Genomic DNA, 22,323 nt, shown 5'->3' with positions numbered 1-22,323 from the left:
AGGGATTGGCATTAGCAGGCAGAAGATTGACTGCTACATATCAGCCATCCCCCCCCCCCCCGTTCAATACACAAACATGGAAAAGGAATGCCAATCCCTGACTGCCACATGTCAATTAAAAACCTGTTCCCCTCAGAGGTGACAGCACAGCAGGTCATAGAAACCTTCAGGGTGTCACCAAGAGACACAAGCAGCAGCCTGTTAGGTGACAAAGAGGGCAGACCAGGAATGAGGCCCAGATGCAAAAACAGATCAACAGGAGATGAGATTTGTCATTTTCTCCCCAGTAGAGACTGAAATCCTGCATGCAAAGATGACTTTCAGTACCCACCTTCAAGTCTATCATGTTGCTTAGGATCTCAATTTGTTGCTGTAAAGGTTGACTCAGCCTTCCATCCTTCCGAGATGGGTAAAATGAGGACTCAAATTGTTGGGGGCAATGTGCTGACTCTGTAAACTGCTTAGAGAGGGCTGTAAAGCACTGTAAAGTGGTATATAAGTCTAAGTGCTATTGCTATTGCCATTTTCAAGGAGATAGTCCTTATGGCACTAATGTTGAGAAACTCCTGTTATTTTCTAATATCCCGCCTCCCTTTTGCAAAGGAACAATGACTAATGGTACTGAGCATGGATATCCTCCATTTAATGCATCTCAAAACTATTTGATTGGTTCTACTAGATCAAAGTCGTATGTATGTGCTTTTCTACTACGGACACTGATCTCACAGAAAGCGTGTTTTTGATCAATCCTTGGGTGGAACACATGATCCTGCTGGAGAGACAGCCATGCGGTATTTTCATTTTCAGCAGGTAATCAATGGCTTCCCATTTCCTACTTGGGTGACTTAAAGAACTGCCCATCAAGGATCCCTAGAAAAGCAACCAGACTCATTGTCCCAAGGTGCTTTTTCAACCAGGCTCATCAACCAACCATAACCTCTCATTGGCAACAGAATAGTTTTCTGGAAAGCAAAAAACTCAACTGAGCACTTGAGAAATAGCAGCATAAATATTTAGTTTGTGTAGACTGTAAGAGCACCCATCTCATCTTTTCCAAATTCAGTTTCTCCCACCCGCTCCTCCAATGCAGAGAAGTTCGTCATCCGCTGTGCACAAACAAACAAAAAAATTGAATACAATAAGAGAGAGAAAAGAGCGTGCAGGAGGTCAACTCTGCCTATATTTTTATTTCAGGCACCAAATACCACTTTTAGACCAGCCATCCGTGGAGTTTCCAGGATCCATCTTCTAAAGCAGCAGACAACTCCCCTCCCCACTTTTCAAAGATGCCTCTTTGAAGCGTCAAGAGAGCAACAAATGGGGGGGCAGGAATGTCAGCGTATCTCCTGTCCCTCCAAGAATTTGGGACTCAGCATGAAGACGCAAGAGAAGCTGAGCACATGGCTTCTTTACATCTGACTGTAAAGAAACACTTGTTCAGACCAAGGCTTGGACAGTAAAATGGCCACAATAGGTAGATTATAACTACATATGTAGTGAGGAAGACACCACACCTGGAAAAGGTAAGATTACCAGAAATACTTCCTTCCTTGGCTTTTTTTTTTTTTTTTTTTTTAAACTTTCAAGCCAGTCCATCAACAGTCCAGGACCCAGGAGAGGCTCCCTGGTTTGAACCAGCCCTTAGAATGGGAGTCAAAGTCTATTTTTGCCCCCGGAGAGCTTGGCACGCCTCCATGTTAGCTGCAGCCTCCATCGCATTATTTTCTATCCAGAGTCCATTTGGTTCCCAGTTTCTTTTCCTCTCAGCGTTACCCTAAGGGCAGACCTGCTCAGCGGGGAGTCCTGACACTGACTGGTGAGCGGTGCCCCCTCTCCCTCTGCTGCTAGGCACAGGGAGAATCAAAAAGGCAGCAGCAAGAGGGACCAAGGCCAACGAAGAACAGCCATGAGAGCAGCTAGACCAGATAGCTGGACTAACCCATTGGCAATGGTGGAAGAAGTGATGCCTGCCGGGTGGTCAAGAGCCACATGTGAACAAACAGATGGGTGGGAAGAGAAAGTGAGGCTATTGCACTGAGTGAAAAAGGGGACAGCATCTTACAGACAAGGGGGTGGAGGTGGGAACTTTTCTTTGGAGGAAGGCAGAATGATTTCAATGGTTGCAGGTTTAGGACCCGCTTTGCTAAAAACTTTTCCCTTAGGGCAGGGAATGTGGCTGAAAAGAGCAAAAAAACAAGTGGTGTCCTATCAACTCCTCTTCTCCTTGCCCCCAAATTACACGATTCCCCCACAGCCTCCAGGGTCAGGGAAACCAGCAGGTCCTACAGTGGCATTTTCCTTCTATTGAGGCAGCTACGCTCTCGCTCCACACGCCTAAAGCCAACGTCCGTTCTCCTCCCCTCCCCCCCGCTCCCCTCCCCCCCCCGCAGGCAAACTCTACCCCTCCAATCCAAAGGGGGGAGGGCTCTCTTGAGGACCAGTTCAATTATTTCTTTTAATAATGAAAAACGGCAGATGAAGGGGAAGCCCAGCATGCCCCAGTTTGTGAGTGTTTCAGCTCCTTGTGGAAGAGGATCCTGTCCCTCTCTTGCACCTGTCTGTTTCTCAGCACACCAGAGGGGAGAGTCTTCTGCGGAGAGCCAAAAGTGGGGAGCAAAGGGGCAGCTGAAGGAGCCTTGATCAGCAGCAGTGGAGGAGGGGAGGGGTCCCAAGTGTTATCATCCTTCCTGCCAAAACATGCACCGAAGGGGTGTCAGGCGAGCGCAAGAGCTGGAACCAGGTATCAACTCTTGTCGGAACCACTGTCTCTGTGCAGGGCACCTTTCTTCATGCTTTCCAAGTACTCCTGTTGCGAAACGGCCAGCACCGAGGCCAGGATCTCATCGTCATCCCAGTCGCTCAGACCTGGCCAAAGACAGGCAAAAGGGCAAAACAGTCAAGGAGAGGAGAGCAGAATGAGGGAATCGTGTCTTATCAAATAAGCTTGGCTTTGCCTCTACCAGCACAGTCAATGCTCAAGGATGGGAGCTGTACTTCTTCCAAACCTGTTTTGTACTGCCACGTCCCCTGTTCTTTTGACTCCTCTTGGCCACCATCCTCTTTCACACACACACAGTCAGTTTAGTTCCCCTGCCACAAATCTATTTCCACCACCAGCCCATGTAATGGCTCTGAACAGGGCTGCAGAGACTTTTCATGTCACTTGCAGCTTTCCCAGATTCATTTTTCTACAGAGCCCACAGCCCCTGTGCTACTGAATTTGGGCGAGATTCCCATCCTTCCCATTTTTTAATCGGCTAAATTCTAAAACAAGTGTGATTTGCTAATGGTAATTACAACGACCTTATTTTGACTATATTCTTCTTTTCCTATACCAAAAAGAAAAACAGACAGACAAATGATCACCATCATGCTGTGGATAAATAAATATTAAGATTTGGTTGCCCTGGAAACCTGCGTGGCCGCAGCTACTAGACAACGTCATCTTGTGTAAAAGCCAGCTGTTTTGTATAAAACCTGGAGAAGGGCAGTTTAAATCTTTACATCCAGTCCACAAGATTAAGGATCAAAGGTTGGGAGCATTTTAACATGTGAGATTCTGTAGAGTGAAACTAAAGGGAAGGACTATAACACTGGCATGGCTTTCAGTGCCAGAAGGCGTTGCTTTTTAAAGGTATGAAAGCTGAAAACCAGCTAATCCAAGATTCCAGTCATGCCTGCAGGGCAAAATGAGGGCACCTACCGAATGCTGTGGGCGACATCTGTTGCATTATTGCCCGGCACTCCAGGGCTGGATACAACGACACTAAGGGAGGGGTTACCCGCCCGCCGCCTGCAGACAGCTGGCTGCTTGTACCTGTGAGAGGTGGAAACTGCAAATGAAAACTTTGCATTGCAGGGTTCAGAACTGAGTGCCATACTGCAGCTGGTTATCTGAAGACTTGGAAGTTTACATAAGTACAACTTTCTTTGAAGGAATGCCAACAATTGTTTTCTGCTGAAAAGTAGCACCTGCAAGATCTACATTCCTTGGAAATGCAAAATGTCTGTCACAACTTTGCAAGGCAGATATTAGCATAGATAATGAGACAACATAGGATTCCTGAGAATTTCAACTTTCATTTAAAAAAAAAAAAAGAATAGCTACCAATCCTAATGCAATGCACAAGGGTTAAAATAACGGTGTGGATTCTGCCATGACACATAAATTATGACCCAAGTTCATCATCCATCTACTGTTCTCTCTGCAATAGAATCATTCAAGGTGCTGTTTAAACTGTGGGTAGATGGGTTGCACTGGTTGATTTTGCCACCCGTAGACCAGAAAACAAAGATAAAATTATGATTAAAATATCCCTTCCCAACAATGGCGATTCAGCAGAACATGGCTATGAAGATCTGCCGGGGAAGGGGAGGGCGCAGGGGGGGGGAACCTACTTTCTAACTACTAGATGTTTAAGCTATTCTTGTCTCTGGGTTGTTCTGCTCTTCTGAATTGCCTTCTTTTAGTTTCTAACTCCGCAAAGCTAAATCTTATGTTAAAGTTATATGTACTTAAGAATTAGATATTTTGGCTGAAAAGGGCATTATCTCCAACTTTTGTTCAAGTAAACTTTAACACACTATTATATTTTCATTAATATAGTTTCTCAAAGAGCTCAATTAAAAAGTGCCTGGCAATTTTCTGAATGTATGCAAAATTAGCTCTCTCATTTTCACTCCTGCTCTAATCAGATTACCATCTATATGTTTTTCTCCAAACTGCATTGTCAGAATTTAAAACTGGTGGGAAGGATGCAGCTATGAAGGAAGAAAGCACTCTTCCAGTCACCCTTTGCGCCTTCAAAAGGAAGGTCCAATCTCTGTAAGTTAAGATATGTTATAGTTTGTTTAGTAGCATCTGTAGTATAGTTTTAATACTATTGCACAAGTAACTTGGTTCCTGGATGAAAACCCAGGGCAACTACTTCCTATGTAGGCAGGAAATTGACATGTTGCATAACCATCTCTGTCTTATGGCTGACAATTTAAAATACATAGAAGCCTTGTTCTCCCTCATCCCCAAAAAAATCTTGCAGGTGTTTTGTTATACTGAAATGATGTGCTGGCACTTGTTTGACATGTGTCTCAAGGAAAAGTCAACTTCTCAATTCATTTAGCAATCTTTTCATGTAATGGTATGAATGCCTCATGCCAGAAACATTAAGTGTCGGAAAACTTATGGTATGAAGAATTTAGGGATATTGCATGACAATACTGCAGTCTTATAAAATGAAGTAATCCAGGGAGATCCCAGACATTTTCGTAAGAGAATGTTATTTAACATTGGGAGGCCACAGGCCCTGTCTAAGGATGCTGTAAGAATCACGCTGCCAGACACTGCCCTATAACGTCCCAAACACTACAAGCAAGGACATTATAGGGCAGTGTCTGGCAGCGTGATTCTTATAGCATTATACCCCAATCCACAGAATTATCTTACAGCGTTACACCCCAATCCACAGAGCACTCACCTGGAGCACAGGGCGAGGGGGGTTTGGTAAGTGCTAGGGCTGCAGTGCTTCCAGGAGAAGGGGGTTTGGCAGCATTCAGCTCATTGTGCAGGTCGGGGTGTTCTGGGGAAGAAGCTGAACTGCGCTGGCGTGGGGAACGGCCACTCCATTCTTCCAAGCCGCTTGCTGCGGCCGCCGTGGCAGAGCTGCAAGTAGCACTGGCTTTGCGGGGCTGAGGGAAGAAGAGCAGGGGCGCTTGTCAGGGGAGAATGGCCATTTTAAAAATTTCTGTTGCCAAAAAGGACTAGTTACTCATGCCCATGCCTGCAGTCCTGCAGGGACCCCGAGGTATCCTGACAGCTCTTATTTGCCTCCTGTGCAAAAAAAAGAGAGCCAAACCTGTCTGGCCTGCTTTTCCTGGTCACGAAGCCACTGCAAATAAGACTCTCTGGCAACCTGTTCTTCAATGGCCTCATTGGTGGCTTCCCAGTCGGTCGCTCGCTTTTTATCCTCCAACATCTGCTGCTCGATCCAGGACTCCTCTGAGGTCTTGATGGCATTCTTCATCAAGGACTGCTCTGCATACTGCAAGGAGCAAAAGGAGATTTAGCAAGCTCATCGCAGTCCCAACAACCCGAAGCCTTTTCTGCCCCCCCCCTCTTTTAAACAGAGAAGCTGCAAAATGTGAATATCCCTCCAAATACCAGCACTGGGGCAGAATGGGAAGCATTTCCCCGGTGGTCCCCTACGGAGAACAGACAACAGGCAGGTGCTCAGTTTCTCCCCGATACAGGGAAGAGATGGATTAAATTGCCATAAACAATATAGAAACAGCCTTGGAGAATGGTTGCTTTGCTAGATCTGGGAAGGAGACAAATGGTCATCTCCTAGCACAGTGTTTCTCAACCTTGGCAGCTTGAAGATGGGTGGACTTCAACTCCCAGAATCCCCCAGCCAGCGCTGCTGGCTGGGGGATTCCGGGAGTTGAAGTCCACCCATCTTCAAGCTCCAAAGTTGAGAAACACTGTCCTAGCAGCTGAGGGGCCAGGCTGAAACAGTTTCTAAAACATGGTAGCTTGAAGATATGTGGACTTCAAATTTCCAGAATTCCCCAGCTGGCATGAGAGGATGTGCTAGAGCTGCTTGGCCAGGTGGTTACTTGGGAAGTGTATAGAGATATCTGGATGACTATGGTAGTAGGCCTGATTTGAACAGATTCTCTTGTCCCTATAGGATGTGGGATCTACGCACTACAGCAGTGTGTTTCTCAACCTTGATGACTTTAAGATGTGTGTACTAGCTGGTGCATGTATGAACATGCTGGCTGAGGAATTCTGGGAGTTGAAGTCCACACATCTTAAAGTATCAAGGCTGAAAAAAAATGCACTAAAGCTTCAAAAAGAGCTATCTGTTTCAAAATGTATTTCTGAAGACAGAAAAAGTAGGGTCAAATGAATTTTTATCAAATGTGACAAAGCTCTATTGGAGCAACTGTTTTATTCTTTGGGAAAGAGGTGCATATGTTAAAGCTCTCCCAAATCTTGGGTGCAGTCCTCTCCCCAAGCATCCTTCACTCCGAATGTTGCTGTCAACATATATTTTTGAATGAGACAGAAATGGAAAATAGTAACATAATGATTACAAGGAAAATAATTATAAGATAGCCATAGTTAAGTACTTGAATTAAGTTAAAATTCCATCAAAATTAGAGTTTGCCTAGGGTTCAGCTATTATTTAATCTTAGACATGCCCATTTTTGGAATGCAGCTCCAAAAGTCAAACATAGACCTTAGACCCAGGGGTGGGCTGCTGCCCTTGTAACAACCGGTTCGCCCGGAACCGTCAATGTGATTGCGCACGTGCATCCTCTCGCTTCTCTCTCTCTCTCTCTCACCTTCTGCACACGTGCATGTCAAAAATCTGGTGATTATATATGACATGATAGCCCCAGGGCGGGGCCAGCCCTGGTTGGAAATACTAGTTCGCCTGAACTGGCGGTGGCAGCCCACCACAGCTTAGATCCCCCCAAATGTTGTGTGTCCATATTGGAAAGTTGTGTTCCCAAAACACACTATGCAAGTTTCTCATAACCCTCCTGACTTATAAAATTCTCTTTGCCCCAATCTTCCAAAGCCGGGCCATGGACACGTTCCTGGCTATTATCCCGGATAATAGTGAAGCTAGTAGTCCAGGTCATGAAGAACGAGAATTGGAACAGGACATTGGCCACTAACTTTTTGCCCATCCTAAAAAGCCTCCTCCCCCCAGATGTCGACCAGGAAAAACTCACCCCTGGCTTGAAGGAGGGCAGCCCTAGTCCCACCCCAATGGTAGCCTTGTTGGGGTTCACCACGGAGTTGTAATGTATGTTGCGGTGATAGCTCACCCGGATGGGTTCATCCTCATTCTGATGGATGCCATGGAAAGTATTGATGGGCTCTGGAAGGGAAAAAATGGCAGGACAGGATGGGTGACCTTGGCTCTTCTGTAGGACAGGCAGGGAAGCAACAACCCCACTTGCCCGGATGTATGTTCAGAAGAATCAGGGATGCAACTGAAACAGGGGACAGGTGCCTATACCTGTGCCATACTGGTAAACCTCCACAGGTCGGTTGTACATCTCTGCCATAGCCTGCATCTCAATATGGTTGCCATGACAGTTGTTTTTCCGTTTGCGATTAATGTAAGTGGTGAAATCTTCTGTCACGTAATTGGAGAAGTAGTCGGCATTCTTCATCTGAAATGAGGGAGGGCCTCAAGATGAGACGGAAGCAGACAGACTTCTCAGGTGGGCAAAAGAAGCAAGGGCAAGACAGTAAATTTCCAAAGAAGGGCTCTCAATATAAATCCTTGACGCTTTATCCAGTCACTGAAAAAAAGGGCTCCCTTGACTCCCTGATCCTGGAGTATCACTGGAGCTCAAGCAGTGGGAGTCATGTTTAAACAAGGCCACCTGTACAACTGAGTTAATCCAGAGACATAGGAACTATTTGGGGGGAGGAAAGGGGGAAACAGCTTCTCTTCCAGCATACCCAAAGTAATTTTGCAGAATCGTTTCCCTTTCGATGAGATTGTGCAAGGCCAGTGCTGCCCCTATCGCTTGCAAGCCATTCACAGATGGCTGCCTGAACCTCAACCTTTAGAAGCAGCTGGTTAATACAGAGATTTAGTCTTGACACCTTTTGATCTGCGCTAGCAATTTTGAGGGTGAGGGAGGGGGTGAGGGGGAAACAGGAATGCTTTGGGTTTGTTCTTAACAGTGAAATGCGGCTATGAGTTGCAGACACAAATTAAAAAAAGGGAGGCCTTTTTTTTCACTGGCCGGATAACTGATGATTGTAGTAGCAGATACAGAGCTTCAGGTTTCAGGGGAAATTCCTGTGCAGGAAAGAGGCCCTTTTTCCAGAGACAGCTGCCCAGGAGCCTAACCTGATCTGCCCTGGTTCTTGCCAGGATGCCTGACAGCTGCAGTTCTGAATGTCAGACTCAGAGATGGCGGTGGAAATCTGCCCTCCACAGCACTCCCGCTCTAACTCACCAAGTAGTCCATGCAGTGCTTCCTGACCACTTCGTGCATGTCTTGGTCACCGTATACCTGGTCAGCTATGAAAAGAAAACAGGAGAACAGTGTCAGTGCAACATCACACTTGGCTTCCCAAGAAAGGCCTAGAAAAACTAGGTGCAGAAGACTAGGCCTCAATCCCCTTTTTCCTTGCATCTAATGGTGTCGTATCTTCCAGGCCACCAGTTTTCTGACTGTATGTATGCTACTCAAAGATCCTGAAGAATGATCAATAAGAGTATAAAATCGAGGTCTTTTGGAATCTGCAGCCAAGAAGGCCTCAACCTCAAATCAATTTCTTGTTATTTTTAACTGGGATGGAAATTCAGTTCCAGATTTTTTCTGAGCAAAGAAACAAGTTTTTATTTTTTATTTCTTTTTTTTTTTTAAATACAAGTTGTGTAGCAGTACAGCAAATCAAGGGAGAAAGAAATAAGAGATGCTATAAGAGACATTGGCTTGTCTCCTTCTCCTAAGTTGAAATGCAAAGTCAGCAATCATTATTTGGCTTCTACAATTCAATACTTTCTTAAAGGCAAGTACTACCAATCCCATGCCTCATTTTGAGGGATTTGGTTGATCAAATTCTACAACTTCCATCACGGTTCAAATCCTCTCATGGCAGATAAACATGGAATTAGGGGTGTGCCTTTATAGTATGCAATTTTATTCTACTAGTACCATCTGCAACACATCTTTGTTATATGTTTCATTTAACCCACCATCAGTTAAAAAACATTTGATCAGGGACATCCATTAAACTGAAAAAGATTTGTTTCCTCTTTCTTCTAGTACTAAATTAGTTTCCCCCTTTTGCCATAACTTTACTCTTCTACGTGCAGTTCAAAAATAAGTCAAACTAAATCTTTCACTGAGTAATCTAGCAATCAAAACCTGAAAGCTCTGGTTCCATTCTTCATCAACTAAAACCACAATGAGGGAACAAATGAAACTGTAATGAAACTGATAAGAGGTGCTGAAAAGGCAATGAAAAGCAAGACAAAGCAGCTTTCCCATCTTAAAATGGAAGTCTCTGCAGGTTAGATAGAGATAATTCCAGAGACAAGTGAGGAAAAAGCTTATTGATGCAAAGTTCAGGAGGATCACGCAAAATGAGAGGCAGGCCAAGGAATATTTCTGGAAAATAAATAAGTTAGACAGCACCATAGCGTATCAAAGAAGCATTTACAGAAAAGTGCCAACACTTCTTCCTATTCTGATTTGTTTAAACAGTTTCTGCTTCCGTATCCTGCTGCAACTGACATAACAGAATTTAACTAAATTACTGAATTAACGTAATTCAATTAGTAGCACTAGATTTGGGAAAGTCGCTCTCATTCAGACTGTTTTGGAAAAAAGAGATTCCAAGTTCTGTTCATATCAAAGGACAACTGCACGGTTCAAGTATGTTTTGTGAATCGGGAGCAGTCAAATCCAAAGAAAATGGGAAATGGGATCACAAATAAAGAGGAATTCCTGGAGAATCCAAATAAACACAGCAAAATCAGTGTGAGGGATTTCTTTGTTGAGCTATATGTACTTTTGTATCATACCCTACAATTGTTGGTGCAAATGGTGGCAATATGGTCTTATTCTTCAGTCAGTTGGGCTGAAGAGGTGAGAAGAGAGACCACCGGGGCCTTAAAATAAAAAATAATTTTATTTTTATAGTTTTGCAAAAAGAAAAAAAGAAAAAAGAAAAAGAAGTTGGGCTTGAAAACTTCTATGTCTTGAAGCTCATTTCAGAGGGGCAGTCTTGGCGCGGGGGTCTTTAGCAAACTGTAAAACGGGGTCTCATGCACTCTTTGCAGACCACCCACTCATTCTCTACAGGAGACAGAAGGAACTACAGGTATCCTTAACTTACAATTGTAATTGAGGCAGGAGTTACCGTTGTAAGTCATGCCAGTCATTAAGTGGGCCACCATCCGATTGTACCTGATTCTACAACCTTTTTTGCAGTGGTTGTTAAGTGAATCATTAAGCAAATGTAATGGTGGTGAAGTGCAATGTGTGGGGTTTTTTTTTTTTTTGCTGAAAATTGCAGTCACATGACACTGCAAACAGCCATAAGTGTGGGTTGGTTGTTGAGCACCAAAAATGCAATCATCTGAGAGAGAGAGTGTGTGTGTACACACATCAGAACTTCAAATCTGGGTTGTAAGTAGCCCTGTGTATGTGTGTGTGTTTGTGTATTGTAACTTTGAACAGTTGCTAAGCGATGGTTGTAAGTTGAAGACTACCTATAATAAGGAGATATCCTCAACCACGCAGGCACTACTTTGCTGCAGCCTTTTTCCAGATACGTTTAATCACAACTCTCATTAACAACTCCGATTAAGGACTGTGGGATGATGAGTGCAATAGTCTAACATTGGTGGAAAGCAAAGCCTAGGCGACAATGCAGTGTGTTAAGAGCTTGTAAATTGCTGTAGCAATGGTGAGGGAGAATTTGGTCTTTTGCATCTTTCCATTCAGTGGAGCTGGCATGGCAGGGGAAGAACAAGGGGAGCAGAGGAAGCAAATCTTCAAAAACAGGGAAAACTGCATGACCAACCCTCTAGGATAAGACCTATGGACTCCTTCCTCAATGGCATCAGGTTCCACCATGCCTGCTTAATACCTCTACCTAAATCCTTATAAACCACAATCCCTCCCATGCCTTCTGCCCTCCCTGTTTGCTTCTCTTCCTGCCTTCACAACCGCCTAGCAGATCTGCCATTGCTTCAGGCATAGACAAGACTCTTTGTGCAACTCCTCTGAAGCTGCCAGGAACCACAACATCCTCATGGGGTATAGCTGGAGCAAACAGCAACAAACACCCCCACCCACCCCCACCCTCATTTGAAAGGCACATCAATGAGAGTAGGTGTAAAGCAGAAGGTTGTTGTTGTTCTTGGGCGGGCCAGGCCAAGGTCCTTTGAAGAGGTTTAAATAAAAGTTATGCCATCTTCCACGTGCTCAACTGCAAACTAAATTTAAGTCATTCAGAGATCCAATCCTTACTGAAATGCATAGCTCCGAGTCGTTTTTGGAGGAGCATGGGACAACCGCTCCCTGAATTCTACCCTGGTTGCTTAAGGTAGCTTCATCTGAGAAGTCAAATGATGCACTAGCCAGCTTTCTAACACCAAACATTCTCTCTTTGTATTTTTTTGAATTTATGTTATTGACTGGTTTACATTGTGAACTGCAGAGTGTCACTTGGGAGTTGGGTAGCATCAAAATTAAAGTAACTAAATACATACATAGGCATCTACTGGTAGTCCTTATTTAGCAACCACAATTGGGACCAGCAACTTGGTTGTTAAACAAACCGGTCACTAAGTGACCGTGCTCTTATTTCAGTTTTCCTTTGATTTACAGACTTGCGAAGTCCATAAAGTTACTTTTTCATCTTTGTCATAACTGTGAATGGTTGCTAAACAAGGCAGTTGCTAAATGGGGACTCCTTGTACAATCCTCAGGGGAGAAAAAAACCCTGGCCTGCCCGGATTCAGAATTTAGCAGGGTAGGAAAGGCAGAATAGCCAGGAGAGTGGCACATCGCATGACAATAACATGGTGTTACTGAAGGCACCCCATCCTCAAAGCCGCTCTTACGCCAGTGATGTTCTGGAACTTTCTGTACAGTGGAAGAGAGAGGAGACAGGAGCTATTAGATGTGTTCTCTCTCAAAGACCCCAATGGGAGACACCTGGTCTCATTAGAGCTGTATCCACCCATTCTGTTACCATCCTTTCATCAGGTAGCAGTGACAAAGCAACAGTCAAAACGATATTGCTCAAAAACATTTTGGCGGGCTGCTGCACACTGCATCATGGGAGCAAGTGACTCATCTCTACCCCCCCATGTAAACAAGGATGTGGTTTCTGATGTGGAGAAGTAAAGCCAGCAGTTCCAGCAAATCACATGGGACATGGGCTTTTCTCCGAAACTGGGGTTGCGGTTATGCTAAGCTTCGGTTTTGTTGGTGAATGTGCACACTAAACGCAGATGCACCAACTAGGGTTAGAAATAGAAGAAACAGGTATCACTGGGACTTTGGACCTCTGCACTATCTTCCAGGCCATGCTTGGGGTTTTGTTTTTTTTAAAGAGGTCTCTGTGATGCTATTCCCTCAGCCAGACGCTTAAAACACAAAGGAGGAAAAGCTATGGAAAATAAAGAGGAATGTTAAGGATCTCGTGGTTACATTAAACAACGTGACAGCAAAAGTGCTGAAGAACAAAAGCTTCTGACTTTACGTGTTCCTTTTTCAGTTCTTTTACTTTCCAAGAATGCTTCTTACCTCAAGAACTGATCTGTTTCTAGGGAAAACTGCTGGAATAGACAATTGCGTAAATGAAACACTTCACTAAGCATTCACCAGTATAAAATATGTTATCTGCAGATATCAAGAATACCATTCTAACCCAAAACATTTTTTTTAACCAGAGTAGGCAGCCTTTCCCTAAATCCTGAGGTCTTGGACTTCAATTCCCACCATTCCAACCAGCAATAATATCCCAGTAAAACAAATGTGTATCAAGGGCACAAGGGTGAAGAAGTCCAAGCTTTACAAAAGGTTGACCACAATCCCATAGTATCGTCTCTTATCTGCACTTTCAAAACGGTTGAAATTCAGAGAATTTCAGGAGTAGCGCTGCCGATTCAGTGTGTGTGCAAAACTGATCGAGATGCTCCTCAATCCTGATTAGTTGATATTGCCACACATTTGCATTATTTTTGAAAGACCTGGGAAGAAGCAGTTAAGAGCTAATGTGACTTGCTCACACTTTTTTCATCATCAAGCCAAGTGCTAACAAGCTGATCCATCTTGCTTAATAATTAGTTGAGAACACCGAGCAGCGCAACAGGTACTGATGAAACTGTCCTTTAAGGCTAACTGATCAGTAGCCAAGTCACCAAGCGGAGGATCTCTTGAGTAAACTGATGTCAAAGCTAGTCACATCAGCGTTGAGTCCCGCAAGTTCAAGCCATCCTTTTACACTGATCTGATGAAGGTAACTTTTGGTCACAGGATTCTGAATATTGTCTTACGATCTTCAGAGATGTGTGCTATTGTTTTGCCATCAAACAGCATTATCTGCGCATGAGCACAAATGGTCCAGGGGAAACCCCGAAAATTTATAATCAGAAATACTTCTTTTGAAAAATCAAGGGGGAAAATCCCCAAAGCATTCCAATGAAGGCCAGAGGTAGAATGAAGAATGCAGACTTGGAGGTCAGACAACAAAGGGGAAGAAGTGGAAGAAGCTTTCCTGATCAGAAACACTGGGCACTCCATTTCTGGGTGTCCTTTTCACTTGCAACACTGTTTTATGAGAATGTATTTTTTTCTGGGTTGAAGTAAATTACATTAAAATGGGAAGTAGAGGCAAGTGACTAATCTCCAGAAGATCAGCTACAATGCAGTTCAAAAAAACTCAATGCTCTTTGGGCTCTAAAAATTCTCAGCCTACACCATAAAATTCCCCAAAACATTTAAAAACAAATTAAGCAAGGTGTTAGATTTAGAAGGGAGACTATCTGTGTTAGATAAAGCACAGGAAAGGTTGTTTTGCAGTGAGTTAGCTAGTAGATAAATTAGAATACATCAGTACAGTATATCATTGCTTTCTTGAAAAGCTCTTTCCCTCCCTGGATTGATTGATTGATTTATATAAACAAACAAACAAAACTATTTCAAGGATCAAGTTGAACCATTCAGTGAATTTATTTTACTTCCTTTATTTATCCAAGTGATAAAAGAAGCCCCCAAACCTGTGGTTAGGGAGTCAAGTTCTATCTCATTCAAGGAACCAAGTTATCTTTATTGATCAAATCCCTTGTCATTCTCCTTCCCCATTCAATAAAGGCTGAGGCCACAGCTTGCCAGTAAAACATATGTGGCTTTGCTTGCAAAATAAATAAATAAATAAATAAATAAATAAATAAATAAATAAATAGTTGATTGAATTGAATAAAATTGGGATTGACTCTCAGCAGTTTACAACAAACAAAACATATAATAAAATCAAACAATGGAACAGTATTATAATAAACTATAAAAATGCAGCATCCTAAACACTTTGCTGAAGAATTCCATCTTCAAAATTATCCTGAGAGATTCCAGGCTGGGACTGGCATCCTTCTAATCCACTACTTTTTGCATTTCTATTCAAAAGTTGCAGAAGTAGATCTGGCAAGAACTTCAGAATTTGGGACTACAGTATGTAAAAGCAATTGCACAAATTTATTATTGGAAGGTACCCCTTGTGAACAGTATCATCAGAGAGAGTGCAGATTGTGAGGGTTGTTTTCCATGGACTGGACATGCCACAGCTTAGAAGATAACTACAAAATACTTTACTGTAGCACACAACTTTCCCAACCATAGGGTGCTGTTTAACTCCACCCTCCTAGGTTTCGCAAGTTGATGTACCCACACAAGTAAGACCATGTAACAAATAAAAGTCTTAAAGCTTATAAAGCATTCAACCTTTGTCTCCCCACAAAAGTTATTGCCGTTGTTAGGATTAGGTGCTGCTTCAAGGTGGTTACGCCCAGGGGTGGGTTCTACTTACCTTTACTACTGGTTCGCAACGGGATCGCACTCATGCACTCCCTTCGTTCACGCATGTCTTGCTTCTGCGCATATCGCTTCTGATGACATCAGGGTCAGTGGGCGGAGCCTCCTGCCAGTTTTACTACCGGTTCTATAGAACCAGTCCGAACCCGGGGCAACCCACCATTGGTTACGCCTCTGCTGGCTGTTACCAAGCTCCAGACCAAGCTCTAAGCCAAGCTCCAGGCAGGAAACACACCACAATGGGCTGCTTATTGCAACTTGTGGTCTTGGCAATTGACTGATAACTTTCTTACTTGCCTATAATCATTGTATATTCCCAGACTGTGCTTCCTGCTTGTATGCTTGTTATCTTCTAATCCCCTTTTTCTACACATGCACACTTTTGTAGGTTAGGGGGATAGATGGGTTGAAAGTTGCGTATGAGCATTGGCATGTTCCTAAAAACACCATAAGTGTGGCTCAATTAGCTTGACACCTGAATACTTGTGACTAAACTGGAGTGGGGGGAGGAAGAAGGAAGGAAGGAAGGAAGGAAGGAAGGAAGGAAGGAAGGAAGGAAGGAAGGAAGGAAGGAAGGAAGGCATGCCTGGATGGATGGATGGATGGATGGATGGATGGATGGATGGATGAGCCTATCTTCTTTCAAGGTTTTGGAGCCTGTAAACCTTTCTCTTCAGGAGAAAGCATGGGCTTAGCCTGAGGGAAATGGGGAATGGGAAATATTTTTGCCTCGTTGTAGCTGCTTTCCCCAAATGGAGACAGCCACCTCAGCATCATTCCTTTACACAAATAAACCTGGACACACTGAAGGAAAGGCATCACTGACAGAAGATGCACAACTGCCTCAGGAGTGAAACTTTCTTGGATATCCTTGCCTAGTCTGGCACCTTCCCAATATGTCCTAGTTTCATCTCTAGAATTGCCAGCTAGCACAGCCTTTGGAGAAGGCTGATCCTGTAGGTTGATCCAGGGTGTAATATTGTATGCCCTTCTAACACCATTGTTGGCAAACATGTTCAAAAGGCACCCAATGGGAAGGGCACTTTTAACTTCTTACCTCTCGACTGAAAACCTAACAGCAGGGAAGAAAATATTTCAGCAAGAAGGTTGAAACAATCCACCAAATGGTCATGTTTGAAGGGTTCAAGAGAAAACAAATATCGGTACACCTTTTTCTTGATTCTCTGTGTAACAGTCTTCAGGGGATTTACCAGTTCAAGCCCAAACACATGTTTTAATACCACTCTCTAATATCAGGCCCAACCCGCATTTTGAGAGCATCTACTCGGGGGGAAGGCTTGAGTATGCTTTTTGTACTACAGCCAATTACAGAGACACACATGATGAAATGGGTTGTGGTCTAACATTTTCTTGAACTAATGTCATACAAAGGTCAGCAGTTCGAATTCCTATAGGTCTCCTGCGTGAGCAGGGGGGGGGGTTGGACTAGATGACCTCCACGCTCTCTTCCAACTCTGTTACTGTTACAATGGGAAAAGACTGGTTCATGCCACAACAAATTAATCAATCTTTATAGGGCCACGTGGTTGTTCTTTATGTTGCAACATGTCTCCCCCTTGAAATGGTTAAAACAATTGCAGCTCCATGACATGACATTAATTTCTGACATCCAGGAAGATGACACTTTTTCACTTTCCTGTTTTTTTGACAAACACATACAAAGAGATCCTATCATCCTTTCCACTTACCCTATCCCGCCCACAGTGGCATGCATGCGCCTGCGTGTGTGTGTGTGTGGTTCCCATGTCATATTTTCCTGTCTACACATTCTTAAACATGGTCACGTTTCGCTTCTCCTGCAGCTGTGGATAAAGAGCCACTTCAGAGAGAGTGCATGAAACTGAATGAAGCTGGGGAAACTAACAAGGGTTTTATCCATATTCTCTGGAAAAAAAAAAGAAAGAAAGAAAAAAAAAGTCAATTTAGAGGTTTGGGTCTGTGATCATGTCTCCGTAAAGGTGATTTTGAAATTTCTTTTTCAGGATTTGGGATAAGAGAGAGGTAATATTGTGGATGATATTCAGAATTCTCAGCCATATCTAGAAGAGATCAAGTTGGAAAAGTTGACTTCAGCATTACTGGGCAGGCTGATTTTGTTCCAGTTTTAAATCTCCTCTTCTACTACATGGCAAGTAAGAGCTTCAAATAATAGGTTCCACAAACGTCTTCAATAAAATAGTAATGTACACACATTCCAAGTTGGAGATTCCCTGTAATACCCTTATTTCATTAGTGAGATTTCCCCACCAATTTTCTGCCTGTTTTTTGTTTTTAAAAAAACCCCTTGTTTTACATAAACATTTTGGGTGTAAAAAAGAGAACAAAGCAGAGCATTTATTGTCTATAAGCTACAGGAGCTGCCATGCTAATTTTTTAAAAAAAAATAGTGCGTAGGAGTTAAAACATACAACAAAAGGGGAACCTAACTTTACACTAAAGAACCTAAGGTGGGAAACCTGAGTGTATTTTGACAGAAACTGAAACTATTGGTTGCAGCCAACTAAGCTCTTTGAAAATGGGATTCCCACAGTACCTCCCACACTGGTGGCCTCTGCTGTAAGATGGGAAGGGAGGGGACAGGACAGGCAATTAAAGTGGGCTGCAGGCAGCCACATCATGGCCTCCTCATAATGACGGCAACAAAACGTCAGTAAGCAAAGGACACCTGATTTAATCTGTGCCTCAAGGTTTTGAGCTCTGTTCTTGTTTAGTTTTCTTTGTACTATCTCCTTTTCAGTTCTTTGCCAAGGACGTTGGCAGATAATTATTGCTACTTGGAAGATTTTGAAGAATAGTACTGCTGGAAATTCCTATACAGTAGTCCTCGACTTACAAACGTTCATTTAATGATCATTTGAAGTTACAACGGCACTGAAAAAAAAATAACTTGTGACAGTTTTTCACACTTATTGTCAAGACTGATTCAACTTTCACCTATATTCTGCTTTGCTTGCAGCTTGACCAAGAATATGTGGGTGAATGGGTGGCTGGATTGGAATGCAAGGAGGGGGGGGGAAATGGCCTCCCAGCATCGATGGTTCCCGTGTGCCAGCTCCCCTCCACTCAAGGACACCCAGAGTAGATGCCACAGTGTGATCAGCTGGTTCTCGAAACAAAAGAACAGAAGAGACTGGTGGACGTAATGGACTGTGGGTGGCCTGTGGGGAAAGGGGAAATGAATTATGCATGCATTCACGTAGGAAGCTCAGAGCTGGTTTCGTTTCTTCTGTGCCAATGTGGAATTTATTCAGTAAAGTTTATACTCTTGGTTTGTAGGAAGTTAGCACCCACCCCTTTCCTAGAAGAATGAAATATTTTAGGAAATATTAAAAAGGCAGAATATTATGTTTCCCTGGATGTGAAATGGAGAAGCATGTTTTAAAGACGAAGCAGCTCCCATCTTCCTGCCCCCACCCTTTGTCAATGGGCCAGAGGCAGAAACCCAATCCTTTGTCAATGGACCATCATCTGCAACACAATAGGACCCATTTAGGAACTGAAACTAACACAATAGGACCCATCTAGCAACAGAAACTCACCACATGGCACCTGGGAAGATTACATCGGCCAGCAAGGCAAGCTAAGACCCCCACCCCCTGGGAGTCTGACAACCAATCAGGATCCTCTTTCGGGGCCCCAGGAAGTTCAAAAGCCAGAGAGAGCATAAAACCCGGGGACTCGCTGTATCTCGCCCCTTTTCTGTTCAGGAACTCAAACCATGTGATCCTGTCCACCATTAAACCATCTTTCCAAGCAGTCTCCATGTTTCCAGTGTCTTTTTCCCCACTTGGAGCTGAACGCAGAAGGATATTTCTTCCTACAGGTTAAAATAATGTCCCAGGAGTTTCTTTTTCTGGATCCGCCAACTGGACAGTTGACACTTATGGCTACTGTAGCACCCCCATGGTAACAGGATCAAAATTCAGATGCTTGGCAACTGGCATATATTTATTTCAGTTGCACTGTTCTGGGGTCATGTGGTTACTATTTGTAACTTCCCAGATGGCTTCATGCAAAGTCAATGGGGGAAGCCAGACTCGCCTAACGACCACATCATTCACTTAACTGCAGTGATTTGCTTAAACTGTGTCATGAAAGGCTGTAAAATGGGACAAAACTCACTCAATAACTGCCTTGCTTACAATGGAAATTTTGGGCTCAGTTGTGGTCGTAAGTCAAGGACTTCCTGTGCTGGAGAAGAACTTTCATCTTTTACATCATCACTCATGAAACAGGACAAGTGGCATAATGCTGGAATGCTACAACTGCCCTACGCTGGTGTGCAGTGCACTGCATAGATGCACTGGTTTCATAAAAGGCATTAAATGTCACCTCACAGATTTTTTTTTTAATTTGTAAGAGAATTAATTAAAAAGGTATGTAGAAACTATAAGAACGGTCTATGGTGGTATTGTCTGTTCTGAGAAAGATATGGCTGTGCCATTTGCTTTATATGGATGTGCACTTGTATTTTGAAGTAAACTCAAGTTACACATTTCATCTGTTTCTGTGAATCCTATCCGGCTGAGAATATAATTGTAGCTGCTTTGTTTTAGTGATCTTAACGATGACTCCAAATCTGTTAAGCCGAAATGGATTCAAAAGGTGCATGCAAAACACAGAAGAAAAGCAAAAATATCAAAAAATAATGAGAGTAAAAAGGTCCACTATAGACAGAAAAGAGTCTTTAAAAGAGTCTCTTCAAATTACTGGGCAGAAGATCAGTTTTAGAGGCTAATTAGAGTTTTAGACCAGTTAGAATTTAATGTTTGAAAAGATAATAATGGAGTTAAACAAAATAAGCCTGGATCAAGTAAAGAACTTCCATCAGACAACAAAACAGACTACGTAATTGAGCGTGAAAAGCCAAAGAGATATTCTTTGATTATGGTTTAACAATTGTAAGATTTTTTGAAAATCAATCTCCTTTGAACGTTTACCTAAAGGTAAGGACTAAATGGTCTTCAATATTTTATTTTAATTGGTTCCAAAATTCCATCTTGTCTGATATACAGTCTCAGGACTCAAACTGGAAAACTTCAGTGCTTATTTACACATCAAACAGATATCTAGTGAAAGGATAGAATCTTTCAGCCCTGAACAGAAAGTTTTCTTGTCTACATTCTGGTCCTGGATGGCTATTTTTCAAGTAGAGCCTCGACCGAATAGATCAGCTAAGGAATTGTTTAATTCAAAAACAGATATGCCTTGGGGAATCTTGAGTAGACACAACTGTGAGATGAGGGAATGTAAACAATGCAATGATTAAATAGGAATTATAGGAGTGGAGAAATTGTACCAGGAACAAAAGCTTAGAAGTAAGACCCTAGCTAGTTAGGAGAAGGTTGAGGGTACAGGAGCTACTATATCAAAAACAAACGGTGTTGTGAAAGCAACTTGAGTCAAACGAAACACACATAAAAGGGTTTTGATATGGATGCAAACTGGCTTGAAATGAGGCACACGGATAACAGCAACTTGGGAAGTGATTGAGAGAGAAAAAAAATCAACTGAAATTATAGACATTGTATCCAGCAAAGTTCAATGACAGTATATTGAGTCAACTCAAAGATGAACTTGTGTCTCTTAATTCCAGAGGGGAGCAGCCCTCTGTTCAAACTAGTTAATTCGGAATGATACCAGGTTGCTTTGCTACCAGTTACCAGGTGTCAAACTTGCATCGTCACATGACGTATCAGGACTTTTTCGCCTTCGCTAAACCGGGCGAGGGTGGAGCCAGCACATGATGCATACAGGCCGCAAGTTTGACACCCAAGTTAGAAGATTAGCAGTTAACTTTCCCCCTCTTACATCATATAAAGTATAACAAATTACAGGTAGTCCTCAACTTACAACCACAATTGAGCTCAAAATGTATGCTGTTAAGTGAGAAATTTGTTAAGTGAGACTTGCCCAATTTTACAACTTTTCTCACCATATTTATTAAGTGAATTGCTGCAGTTCTTAAATTAGTAACACGGTTGTTAAGTGAATCTAGTTTCCCCATTGACTTTGGCTTGTCAGAAGGTCGCAAAAGGGGATTACATGACTCTGGGACACTGCAACTGTCATAAATGTGAATCAGTTGTCAAGCATCTGAATGTAAATCATGTGACCATGGAGATGCTGCAATGGTCATAAGTGTGAAAAATGGTCCTAAGTCACTTTTTCCAGTGCCATTGTAACTTCAAACAGTCACTAAATGAACTGTTGTAAATCGAGGACGACCTGTATACAATTCCATCCTTTTGGCTGTAATTCCCATTTCACAATTTTGTCAGTTAAAATCCTCTTTTGGAACATAGCTGGTTGGAAAGCTTCCATTTGTAGTTAAGGGCTTGATTGAATTAGTCTCCAAATTTGATGCAATTACACTTCAAGAAACTTCGTTTATAATTAAAGGAGATAATCTGTCACCAGGAGATAACACATGGCTCAAATCTGCTTTGAAAATCAAAGATAAGAGTAGAGCAGCAATAGGTGGTCTGTCAATATTTGTTAAAGAAGACATAGGATTGTCAAGTGAGTTGTGGTCAATATTGACGTGCCCTGGAATTGAATAGGTCTTCATTTAAAACTCCCAAGTGTAATCCTGGCAAATAATATTCCTCCAATAAACTATCTGTACAATTCTGCAGATAATCTGCTTCCTGTTCGAAAAATTGACGGAAGAAATAAATCCAATTTACCTAGATGTGTTAATCATTATGTCAA

General features: G+C 42.8%; 1 protein-coding gene across 5 annotated transcripts in view; it reads right to left on the bottom strand.

The window, feature by feature from the left end:
* Positions 1-2,436: 2,436 nt before the first annotated feature.
* OTUD5 (OTU deubiquitinase 5) overlaps positions 2,437-22,323 on the bottom strand; it is a 56,033-nt gene continuing 36,146 nt past the window's right edge. For 2 of the 5 annotated variants that reach the window (XM_070935127.1, XM_070935128.1), the window contains exons 3-9: positions 8,992-9,056; positions 8,034-8,190; positions 7,744-7,892; positions 5,853-6,038; positions 5,475-5,685; positions 3,704-3,817; positions 2,437-2,865 (exon numbers count right to left, since the gene is read on the bottom strand). In XM_070935127.1, the coding sequence (XP_070791228.1) occupies positions 2,744-2,865; positions 3,704-3,817; positions 5,475-5,685; positions 5,853-6,038; positions 7,744-7,892; positions 8,034-8,190; positions 8,992-9,056 (1,004 nt within the window). In that variant the 3' untranslated portion in view covers positions 2,437-2,743. Of the gene's footprint in view, positions 2,866-3,703; positions 3,818-5,474; positions 5,686-5,852; positions 6,039-7,743; positions 7,893-8,033; positions 8,191-8,991; positions 9,057-15,583; positions 15,624-22,323 lie in introns of those variants that run through there. The other 3 variants (XM_070935131.1, XM_070935129.1, XM_070935130.1) reach the window with 3 other exon arrangements.

This window comes from Pituophis catenifer, unplaced genomic scaffold (genome assembly GCF_029215685.1).
Source record: "Pituophis catenifer annectens isolate HBS135680 unplaced genomic scaffold, rPitCat1.0.hap2 SCAF_2, whole genome shotgun sequence".
In the NCBI taxonomy this organism is placed as follows: Eukaryota; Metazoa; Chordata; class Lepidosauria; order Squamata; family Colubridae; genus Pituophis; species Pituophis catenifer.
The sequence above is the reverse complement of the archived record's forward strand: the minus strand, read 5'-3'. Positions and strand labels throughout refer to the sequence as shown.